The 12,086-nt window shown below is 41.4% G+C and overlaps 1 protein-coding gene across 1 annotated transcript in view; it reads right to left on the bottom strand.

Moving 5' to 3' along the window:
* Nucleotides 1-2,642: 2,642 nt before the first annotated feature.
* The window catches only part of fam135b (family with sequence similarity 135 member B), a 63,660-nt gene continuing 54,216 nt past the window's right edge, over nt 2,643-12,086 (bottom strand). The window contains exons 14-20 of the mRNA XM_039820487.1: nt 10,133-10,299; nt 9,114-9,205; nt 8,876-8,973; nt 6,440-6,591; nt 4,815-4,925; nt 4,146-4,259; nt 2,643-2,941 (exon numbers count right to left, since the gene is read on the bottom strand). Coding sequence (XP_039676421.1) covers nt 2,736-2,941; nt 4,146-4,259; nt 4,815-4,925; nt 6,440-6,591; nt 8,876-8,973; nt 9,114-9,205; nt 10,133-10,299 — 940 coding nt within the window. The 3' untranslated portion in view covers nt 2,643-2,735. The remainder of the gene's footprint in view (nt 2,942-4,145; nt 4,260-4,814; nt 4,926-6,439; nt 6,592-8,875; nt 8,974-9,113; nt 9,206-10,132; nt 10,300-12,086) is intronic.

Below are 12,086 nucleotides of genomic sequence, written 5' to 3'. Positions count from 1 at the left end.
TTATCAAAAGAATCGACCGTTTGCTGAACCCCCCCCACCAACAACAATTGTCCAATCCCATCATAGTTTAGCAACTGCATATGCACAATAGGCCTGTCAAGCTTTCCTTTCTACTCTTCTACACATGTTAAAGCGGTGTACGTGGGTCTATACTGTAGTTAGAGTGATGCTCAGCATTCCAATAGTGCCCAGAGTGGTGTCCGTGTTTAGCTTTTCCAAAACCAACCACACATGAGCGAGAGTTTAACGTGAGCTGCAAATGTTAGCATGTCCGGCTATTTGGCCTACAGCAGGAAACCGACACTTATTTCCAATGCCAAGGAGCTTATCATTAACTAACTACTGTACTCACTGGTTTGTGGGTTACAGGTACATTATACAAAGCTCCATGCAGGACTAGCACACCTTAACTGTGTAGTCAACACATTCTCAATCCCAACTCGTCAAATACTGACACTTGGTCACGACCCCTTGGCGTCACTTTTTAACGCTCTAGGTACCCCTTTGGCGTCATTTTTCAACATGCAGGGTAAAACCACTTAGATAGGGTTAGGGAAAGAGTGGCGGTCGGGCAAAAAAATGACACGCGGGACAACAACAGGACACAAACCCCGGTCTCCTGGCTGAAAGTCCTGTTTTTTTTAACCTTATGCAGATTTTCCGGTCTTTAAAACTACTCTCTACCGTTGTCGTTCTTCATGCTACGTCATCTTACAGCATGGACACATGTAAGCTAAGCATCTAAACAGGGCCATGTTGGAACAAAATAACTGATTCTGCTGATTCTGCTATGATGTAGTGTAGTCAGCTAGTCAGAGAAAACGTTTTCATCCAACTCATGTAGGTAACATTAGCTAGCTAGCTATAGAAAATGTGGCGAATATTTCAAGCTGTGTTTAACTTTGGTAGGCCTACGTGTTAGATTTGACTGTTTTAAACAACTTTAAGCCAAACAAAACACGCTAAGCAGGTAACTTCCATAGCAGGCACATGGAAACAGATCGTGTCCTCACAAAATGGCGGCCCTGTACCAAAATTCAACACAGCATGACCGTGGCGACAACTTCACATTCTCTATAAGCTGATATAGTCAACATGCAGCTACAGCGACCGTTTTCATAAAAAACAAAGCCGAGAGAAATAAGAAGCCTGCTTTTGTCTCTTAATTCAAGTACCCATTGTTTTAAAAATGACTACGAATTTGAGTGTATCTGAGTTATGACCATAAACTGTATGTGTCATGCGGGTCTGGAAAGCTTGACAGGCAGTGGAAGAGTAGCATCAGCTAATGGGGATCCTAACAAAATCACATCATAGCAACCTTAAGTTAGGAAGGCAGGGCAATGATAAATAATAAATACATTTAGTCAATCAAAGGCTAATACAGCAGGTAGAGCCAATACAAAGATACCGTATTGCCCATTTATACTGAGCCTTACACTGAACTAATCAGGGTCAATGAGTTAGATTGTAGTTAACGTGGGAAAAAAAGTCAATATCCACTCTACAGTCTCTTTTTTTTTGTGATTGTTGCGGGCAAAAATTCTTTTTTATGCGGCATGTTTTCTTAAAAAATGCGATGGAATATGTGGGATATTTATGCAATTTTATGCGATGAAATTGCAGGAACTTGCAAAAACTGCGGTTTGATGAAAAAGAGAAAAAAAGTGACACCAGGTACACCCTGCTTTTCGATGATGTTCACGTTGCGTAATTTACGGAATTACGTCACTTCACAACGTTCCCATGGCAACGGGAAAATGGCTGCTCTTGTGTTAAGTAAACGCAACATTTTTCAACTTTATGTTAAGATATATGTGACTTTTTTGCCACGAAAATGCGGGGATTATGAAATCATGCAAGCCCCGCATATTTTGCGCGGAAATCTGCAATTTATGCGGCGAAAGTGCGCCGTATTTGAAAAAAATGCGGTCCCCGCATAAATATGCGGACCTTGGCTGATTATGCATTGAATTATGCGATCGCATAATCACATCTTTCTGGAGGGATTGACTATACTGAATTATTGGTGTTATATGGGGTAACACTTCAGCCTGCTTTCATTTGATATATTTCATGATAACACACAAACGATCACATTAAGTTAGACTTACGCTGTAGATACATGAGCAGATAAAAAATAAATACTTTTAAACAATATATTAATTTCTGTATGAAGGAACACAGGTTTTGTACAACAAAATACTTCATGTACAATCAAGGGGTTAAATGCCTATCTATTGCCTCGGTTTAACGGATAGTTTAAGACTATCGTCGGTGTAACCTTTAAAGAAGAATTCGATCAACCGGCAATACTGAAGGCTTTCAACCATCTCTAAAGGGAAAGTAGTTAAATGCTTTCGACCACAATTAGCATCTGTTAGTGTTCTGGCTGACTATGGTTATTAATAAGGCCATAAAACATCTCCAATCAATCCTGTGATGGATGACAGATGTTTTCTTTTGCATGGCTACACGTCAAACTCAGACTTCTGAGTTAGCATTTTTAAACAGTCACAATACACATGGATCCAAAAAAAAAACCCCCTTGCCTGTTTTTTAATAATAGCGCGGCAATCCTAACAAATGAGATATACACCTCTTTGAATATACTGTACAAAATAATACAAATGAAAAAAGTAAAGATGATAGGACCTTATTCTCCAAATCCGCTCCATCAGCAACACCACCACCAACAGTAGTACTGTCCTGTAAGCCTGCAGTACTAGCACCTTTTACTTGAAGTAGTTGAGCCCTGCCACTAAGAAGAACTTCTCCAGGAAAAGCTCAGAGTCCAAGACAGCGATGTGGGCGGCGCGGCCGATCAGGGTGTTGGCTGTGTTGGGCAGAGCATGAAACACATTCTGGCGGATCAGCCGGCACTCTTTAGCCTCCACGAGTGGCTGCAGGAGGTTGTTGATCATCTCAGTGTACACGGGCCCTTCAGTGCAAAAATGTTAAAAGTTATGGTGAGTCCTACTTCTTAAACTGTGTTTTGTATGTTTTTTTAGTTTTTTTTTACCTTCGGACAGAGCTAGGCTAGCTGCTTCCAGTCTTTAAACTAAGCTAAGCTAACCGCCTGCTGGTTGTTGGATATACACCTTGGAAAATAAAAAAAACATTTGACCCCTTAAGCGTCTCAGTTACAGTGGGGCTTTCATATAATTCGCGCTTGGTCCAGACTCTCTGCGTCACTTTTTGGCGCTCTGGGTCGGGACCAATTTGGCGCCAGAGAACGGGACTGTTGGGTTCAGGAAAAGAGCGTGGGCGGGGTTACAAAATCTACGTTTCGGTGACACGCGGGACAAGAACGGGACACAAACCCAGCTCTCCTGGGTGAAAGTTGTTCGGCCCATCCACCACCCCAACCTACCTGCTTACGCGAATTTTCGGTCTTTCACACTACTCGCTAACTTGCCATTGCCACGGTCCAGCAGTGCCTTCCATACAGACGCTACAGAGTGATTTTTGGTCGGTATCTGACACTGAGAGCAACTGACCAAGTGTCAGTATTTGGGAATGAGTTGTTGGGAATGAGAACAGATTGGCCAAAAAGAATGTCGGTGTATCCACTTATGCTGTAGTTACGAAGTGGCGTTTAAGTTTAGGAGCCCTCATGTTACATTACACTTAGAGCGCCCTTTGTAACGGCTATTGTGGTCACATGTGGCAATAATGGGCTAATGGTACAGTATATGCAAAAAAAAAAAGTGTACCAGTAGTTGAAAAGAGCCATACTACTGACAGATTACTGAGTCAGCGTACTCAATCAGTAACATCAGTTATACAGCAATATCTATATCTAACATTAGCCACCATAACCTACTGGTCATACCAGACCAAATACAGCTGTAGCAGCAAAACCAATAAGCACATTAAACTGAGCAAAGGTGCGTTTTATTGCTCATTAGTTTGACTTTTAATTTGAAAGAGGAAGGATGTGTTATTTCTTCTTTCAAAAAAATTACGAAGTGTCACTTTAAATAATGCTAGTTAGTTCCACAGATGGATGTTTACAGACACACTGGTATAGGATTGGTACTCAGTACTCACACAGATATTGAGAAAATAAAACAAATGTGTTTGTTTTTTTCTGAAAATATTGGAAGAGAATCAAATAGAGCATTAATGCATGCACTTCTGACCTGTAGTCCTGTCTTTAAGAGCAGTTTTGCACATCTCTATTCTGGCAGAGTGGAAAGGAACGTAACGGTCCTGGGGAGACGCCACCAACACCACGTTCTTGAAGAACTGGAGCCCTAAAAGGTAACAAAACAAATGAGTAAATGTGCGCGTGTGCGTACGTTTGTGCGTGCGTGTGTGCGTGCGTGGAAGACCGAGAAAAGGAGGGTGAATTGGTTGTAAAAAACGCAAAGTACAATCACAAAGTACAATGACAGGCTTGATACGATATAACCGTGTTTTTTTTTTTTTCTCAAGTCTCCTGTCAGTGTGCTTTTAAGAAAGTGCGCTGGTGGGTTTCCAATGACAGGGTTTGGATCATTTTGTCAGCCTGCCACAGCTCTGGAGGGGTAAAATACTGTGTTCAGGCTTCTCGTCTTCAAGCCTGTGTGACAAACGACTGCTTTGTTCCACTCAAACAGTGGGGAGGCCTCTCGCAGCTCGCTGGCGGGGGTTTGAGTGTTAGCGAGATGACGCGTACAAAAAATAAAATAAAATTGACAAAAAAAACACAAGATGACAAACATTTTCATGAATATTTGAAAAGACTGTCTTTCGAGTAAGAGTCTGTAAAGTGAGGCTGTCAATGCACTCTCTGTGAAATACAGTATTTATCCGCTTTGAGACAATACCTGGCTTCTGACTCAGGAGATAGAGGAATGTTTTCCGTGGATCAACGTGATCTCTGAAGGTGAGCTGCAGCAAGGATCCAGATTTTTTTAGCTTCTGCATTAACCACAGGCCTAGAAACAAACAGACAGAGAGACACACACACACACACAATCAATCAGGAGCCCAGCTTTTTGGACACCCTGCATAGAAGAAGAGCAGTATGCACGATATTCTTAGGGTGTTTTCACATATAGTGTTTTTTAAACGAACCAAAATCAGTAATTTTTGGGGTTTTTCACACCTATAGTTTGTTTGCTTTGGTCTGAATAAGTTGATGAGTTTGGTTCAGTTTGGTTTCACACCTGCAACGATCCAAGCGTACCAAGATGCGTCATTACAAATCCCGCAACAACGCTCACTCCGCTTATTGGTCAGATGTGTCTGGGGGCGGGAGAAAGAAAGTCAATACAGGAAGAAGGTCCTGTGTTCTGGACTTAGGAATATTTTATGGACCTTTTTTCACAGCAGACATTTTGACTTGTCATAGTAGGAAAAGCACAGCTGAAATTGATAACCTTAACGATGGCTCAGTTCCATCAAGTGTCCCAGTAAGCTATTTCAGTGAGTCAGCATGCCCAATACCAGGGCCTCTCCTAAGTGGAATTCAGCCATCATTAATGGTTTTGAATACACCTGTGCTTTTCCTGCTATGACATGTCAACATGTCTGCCGTGAAAAAGGTCTATTGCATCTCCATGGTCAAACCAGCTCATTTCATTTAAATAATCAGACATAGTCACCGAGACTTTCGCTCTGCTGTGCCGGCGTCTGTCTCCAACTGTAGCCGCTGCTGGTTTGATCACGGAAATGCGAGTGACGGCGAGCTTGACCGCAGTCTGTTTTTGTCAGAGAGAAACTGCAAGCTGCTACAGTTTGCATGTTCTGCCGCATCGCAGATTGCTAACCACACCTGACTACAGGAGACATTAGCTCAGACTTGCAGAATACACATGCAGTAGCTGGTGCGGTTCGAGGTCGGATCACATTCTCACCACCAACTGCTAACTAACTGCTCCAGAGTTTGATTGAAAGCGTACCGAGACATCAAGCAGGTCTCGGTACGCTTGTTTGGTCCGCTTTTGGCGTGCGCACCCGAGTGCGATTGCCGCGTTCTCACCTGCCCAAACAAACCGCACCAAGGGGGAAAAGGAACTCTAACCCGATTCAACCAAACTGAATGAGGCAGGTGTGAAAGCCCCCTTAAAGTGAACCAAAATGTGGACCAACATCAAAGGGACTCAGTTCTTTTTGTGTTCACATTGTCAGTTTACTTGAGAGAGGACTCCGTTCTCTTTCTAGTCCACTTCAACTCTGATGGGGCCTCAGGGCTAAAATACATAGGCAAAAGGCAAAACGTGCCTGAAGCGTGTTGTGTTCACAATGTCCGGTGAAGAGAACCGCAACACAGACTTGAAGCGAACCGTACTTGGAGAGTTCGTTCCAGAGGGGTCCGAGTCCCTTTTTGGAGCGTTCACATATGTGCAAAAACTAACTAACTAACTAAGAGTTCTTTTGGAGGGCTGAAACGGACCAAGTGTGAAAACACCCTAAGATGAAAGATGCTGCTGAGGAGCAAACAACTCACCTGTGCTGACCAATGTGCTGTTGTTGTACAGCGTTCCCAAGTGTGGGCCTGACAGCGAGAGGAAAGTGTGCAGTTTGGGCAAATAGCAGCGGAAGCGAGGCCTCGTCAGCACAGAACGAATGATGACGTTCCCCAAAGAGTGGCCGATGAAGCTGTTGGCCGGAGACAAACAACTTTCAGAGCTCAACTGGAGTGGGCGGCTGGGAAAAAAACAGTGCCTCCAACGCTGCTGACCCATGACACTGTGCAATATCTTATTATAGACTCTTCTGTATGGAGGAACTGGTTCCAGCAGAGCAGTGGTGGAAGAAGTACTCAGATCCTTTACTTAAAGTAAAAGTACTAATACCACACTGTAAAAAAAAATACTTTGTTAAAAGTCTTGCATTGAAAATGTTACCTAAGTAAAAAGTATGTTAAGTATCGTCAGGAAAATGTACTTAAATTATTAAAAGTACTCAATGCAGAAAAATCCTCCCATTGTAGAAACTGGAAACGATCCAAACAGTTCTGTCAACCAACAAAGTGTTTAATGGTCTGATCATGTCAGCTGGACTTGTAGGCTTAATGTGTAAAGTAACTAGAGACTAAAGCTGTCAGATCAATGTAGCATAGTAAAAAGTACAATATTTCTCTCTGAAATGTAGCGAAGTAGAAAGTAGAATGAAAAGACTCAAGTAAAGTACAAGTAGCTCAACATTTGTCCTTGAGTACAGTATTTAAAGGTCCCATGGCATGAACATTTCACTTTGATGTTTTTTAACATTAATATGAGTTCCCCCAGCCTGCCTACGGTCCCCCAGTGGCTAGAAATAGCGATAGGTGTAAACCGAGCCCTGGGTATCCTGCTCTGTCTTTGAGAAGATGAAAGCTCAGATGGGCCGATCTGGAATCTTCTCCTTATGAGGTCATAAGGAGCAAGGTTACCTCCCCTTTCTCTGCTTTGCCCGCCCAGAGAATTTGGCCTGCCCATGAGAGAGAGAGAGAGACATCATGGCTTTCAAACGAGCAAAGTGGCAGTTGGTCAAGGCCACAACCCCACCCTCCACTTTGCCCCCCCCTTTCTCCTCCTCAGACACAGAAATGGCACATACTAAGGAAAGGTCATTGTGGGACTGGCTCTAGTGGCTGTAATTCTACACCAAGGCTGAATTTCGGGAAAGAGACTTCAGATACAGTATTAGGGGACCACTAAGGTCTATATAAAAGAGACTTCAGATACAGTATTAGGGGACCACTAAGGTCTATATAAAAGAGACTTCAGATACAGTATTAGGGGACCACTAAGGTCTATATAAAAGAGACTTCAGATACAGTATTAGGGGACCACTAAGGTCTATATAAAAGAGACTTCAGATACAGTATTATGGGACCACTAAGGTCTATATAAAAGAGACTTCAGATACAGTATTAGGGGACCACTAAGGTCTATATAAAAGAGACTTCAGATACAGTATTATGGGACCACTAAGGTCTATATAAAAGAGACTTCAGATACAGTATTAGGGGACCACTAAGGCCTATATAAAAGAGACTTCAGATACAGTATTAGGGGACCACAATGTCATGGGACCTTTAATACTTAGTAAATTACTTAGTTGCATTCCGCCACTGCAGCTGAGGCTATTTGGAGATTTTGTCTACAACATTAGTAATTACAAAAAAATCATTAACTTGTTAAATGTTTAAACATTCTCAAAGGCAATGACAAGTTAATGATGCTAACATAGAGGACACATACCACATAGATGAATAGTCTTCCCAGCACAGGGAAATATTAGATTCATAAAGCTATATGTCTGTCACTTAGTTTAATTACTGTACTGTTACAGCTTTACCCCAAATCCCTCATTTACATGTCGGCTCCTTTTCATCTGTCTCCTCCCAGACTAAATATAGAAGTAATGTGGAAAGAGCCAGATGCTGTTGTGGCACTCCAATGCTTTTTTGTCTTTGATACTTACTCTCTAGAGAATACGCCACAATAAAGAAAGTTAACAAACTTGGGTTAGAAAACTTCTAACAAAAAAACAAATTGGCACATCGAGGGCAATTAGGCAGGAAGATGAATAGCTTAATTTGATGGGAACTAGACAACACACTGCTGCATAAAGGACTACAGTCTATCAAGTGAAAGTCCGCAACGTATTGGCACTGTATGATAAGAGCTTTTCATCCATTTTGTGCCGCTTATCCATTTTGAAGTTCGTACAGTCTATATATTATCATGGAACAGTGATTCTCATGAGTCAAAGCATTCATGCTGAGTCAAAGTATCAATGTGCAGTCTCTGCTGCCATCTGGCGTCCAAAGAAAATGCTACTTAAAGATAAAGATTGCCCCCATGTTCTGCCCCAAAATAATCAATCAAAGTCAATCACAAGCAGAGTTGTCAGTAATGTGTGTGTTGCACAGCATTTAAGCTGCGCGACTGACCTTATCCTGCCTACGGTGAGATTGTAGAGCTGGATATGCTGAATGATCTCGTCCAGCAGCCTGTCTGTCATGGTGTCGAAATCTGCAAACGTGTCGGTCTGCATTGGAAACGGCAAAAGGAAAGCACGGCCGTCAGCGCTCCACATATTGCCTAAAAGCACTTTCAGAAAATGTGACAGCAGGTACAGCACATGTAATCAATTTGCTCCCATCTCCGTCATGTCATCTACGAATTTACCTGGTTCCTTTCAGACATGAGGAAGTCGAGCCTGGACCCTGGCAGTCCTAACTCAATGAAAGTCTTCACCAGACGAAGGTCTGCGCTGTTTCCTGAAAGCAAAGAGGAAATTATACACAGTTTCTGGATGGATGGATGGATGGATGGATGGATGGATGGATGGATGGATGGATGGATGGATGGATGGATGGATGGATGGATGGATGGATGGATGGATGGATGGATGGATGGATGGATGGATGGATGGATGGATGGATGGATGGATGGATGGATGGATGGATAGATAGATAGATAAATAGATAGATAGATATCCTGGAAAATCCTGGAATCGCCCCTGCTAATAGGACACTAAAATAAAAATTAAACAAGGATGTACAGTATGCTGTAGTTGTGTCCGTTTAATAGCTTTTACATTCTTTTTTTTTTTTAAGATTATTTTTTTGGGGGCATTTTAGTAGGGTTGCTCGATTATGGAAAAAAATATAATCACGATTATTTTGGTCAATATTGAAATCACAATAATTTAACACGATTACGATTGGAAAGATGTTGCCATTATTGAATTTAAAAAACAGTGGAAAACGTTAAATAAATCGACAGTAAAAAAACAAACTGTGAAATTCTTTTTTTACTTTATTTTTTTATTCAGAACACAACAGAAAAATAAGAGTTTACTTGCAAAACGTAATGAGCTAAATAATTGTTTTTCTTGATTATTCTGTTTTTGTGATCATTGGGAGCCAAAATCATAATCAAGATTAATTGCACAGCCCTACATTTTAAGCATTTAATTCCACAGGACAGCTGAAGACATGAAAGGGGAGAGAGAAGTGGAATGACATGCAGCAAAGGGCCACAGGTCAGAGTTGAACCCATGGCCGCTGCATCAAGGAGTAATTCTCCTCTATATGTGCGCCTGCTCTATCAACTGAGCTAACCCGGCCAGGAATAGCTTTTACATTCTTGCGGTTGGAATTGGACTGCAGTGAACCAGAACCTTCCGCTGTATGCAGCCTTACCATCAAGCCCGTGGACACAAACCACAAGGTGTATGCCATCATCAAACTCCTCATCGTCCTCCTCAGGCGGGAAGTAGGGCAGATCTGATGCCAGGAGAGGAAGATCGCTGTACAAACTGGCCTCAAAGCTCAGCTCTTTGAGCAGGTCCTCTTTGGCTTTGTAGAAACTGGAGAGAAAAAAACAAAACACAAGAGATTATATTCTGTATGTTAGCAATAAATTGAAACACACCTTTCTAGTAATGCGCAAAAACAACTAAATAATGTACAATCTTAGTTACACATAAGGCTGTGCGATATGAGGGAAATACCTAGTTGCGATTGTTTTTGACTGATATTGCGATTATGATTCACGATATTGGAGGGAATGATCATTTTTGTATCATTATTCTCATTTTCAATGGAAAATATTAAAAGTAAAAAATGATGATCATAAGTGTGATTTTTGCGAGGATCTGTACCAAACAAAGAAAGTCTGTAGGACAGGATTTGTAGGCCGCGACTTCTCTGCAGCACCACAATACTTAATTCAGAATGGCTTGACACATGTGTTGCCTTTGATAAATACCCTCCCACCGTGATTTGGATATTGCACTACTCCATACTGTGATTTTGATAAAATTGCTATTACTGTAATTATGCAGCCCTAGTTATACACATGAAATGCTGATCTAAGATGTAATTTTACAGAAAGGTTTGTATAACACTTTAAGTGCATCTTTTAGAGGTGAATCACTTGCATTCTTTATTTGATTAATTTCATTTCACATTTGCCAACTTTCTAGTTAAAGCTTTAGTGCATAACTTTTTTGATATTAATGAACGTCCATTACATTCAAGCCATTGCCAAATGCAAAAGCTAATTAAGATTATCAGCTCCACACAGCTCTCTCTCTATTTCTCAGTATGGCAGCATGTTTAGAAGATTGGGTAACACTTTACTCGAAGGTATTGGTATATGAAGGTATATGACTTGTTTATCACGTTTATGACACGTTCATGACTGTGTCATGTCATAGTTATGACAGTGTCATGTCACGATTATGTCGATATCTTCAAGCTTCTATCATGTAGACGTGCCGACAGTTTTGTTGTCATTACTTAGAATTCCTCATGGGGACGACAGAAATTACACACTATAGCTTTAACCAAAGCGTATAAAAAAAAGTCCCTTAGCCATACAAGTAGCTCCTCTAAGTTTTATTACTTTGTCATACCACGTCATAACTAAATAAAATTTTTGTTATCTGAGAAGATGGTGGAGGTGGTGAACATGTCAGTTTCTTAAATATATCTTAAATCTGTTACATTTTCAACAGATAACATATGAATCATAACATGACTTTGTTTGCCTTTTCATTTCGGCTAATATTTAACTCTCACAGCTCTTCTGTGAACTAAGTTTAAAAAAAAAAGGTGGTTTTCGGGATAACGGGCCATCAGACTATTGGCTTTCAGTCCAATTGGAAGTTTTTTAAATATTGGGGTTTCGTAATAATGGGCTTTTGAACTAAATGCATGGCCCCCTGTTTTGCTATGTAGTCTGCTAACATCTTTTCCACCCTGGCACTCCCCCCCCCCCCAGACATTTGAGTGGTAGTGTGTGGGTTGCATTTCACACAGTCTGTGGCTTTTTTATTGTGTGTAGCAGGCAGGCTGCTGTCTGGCTATTAGTCAATGTCACCGCCTGTCTACGTAGACAGTGATGCAATGACATTCTGCCTGCTAGAAAGCTAACGTGGGTTGCAGTTCACAGTCTGTCTTTTGTTTTTGTGTGTAGCAGGCTGCTGCCTGGCTGTTAGTCAGTGTCACAGAGATGCAATGATATTCTGCCTACTAAAAAGCTAATGCTAGCTAGAAAGCTTGTGTGGGTTGCAGTTCTAGAGAGGCAATGTCATTCTGCTTATTCATGCATAGACGTAGGAAGGTAGACATATACATTTCTTCATTTTTA

The sequence above is a fragment of the Perca fluviatilis genome, chromosome 13 (genome assembly GCF_010015445.1).
Source record: "Perca fluviatilis chromosome 13, GENO_Pfluv_1.0, whole genome shotgun sequence".
In the NCBI taxonomy this organism is placed as follows: Eukaryota; Metazoa; Chordata; class Actinopteri; order Perciformes; family Percidae; genus Perca; species Perca fluviatilis.
Note: the sequence above shows the minus strand (reverse complement) of the source record. Positions and strands in the feature narration are given on the sequence as shown.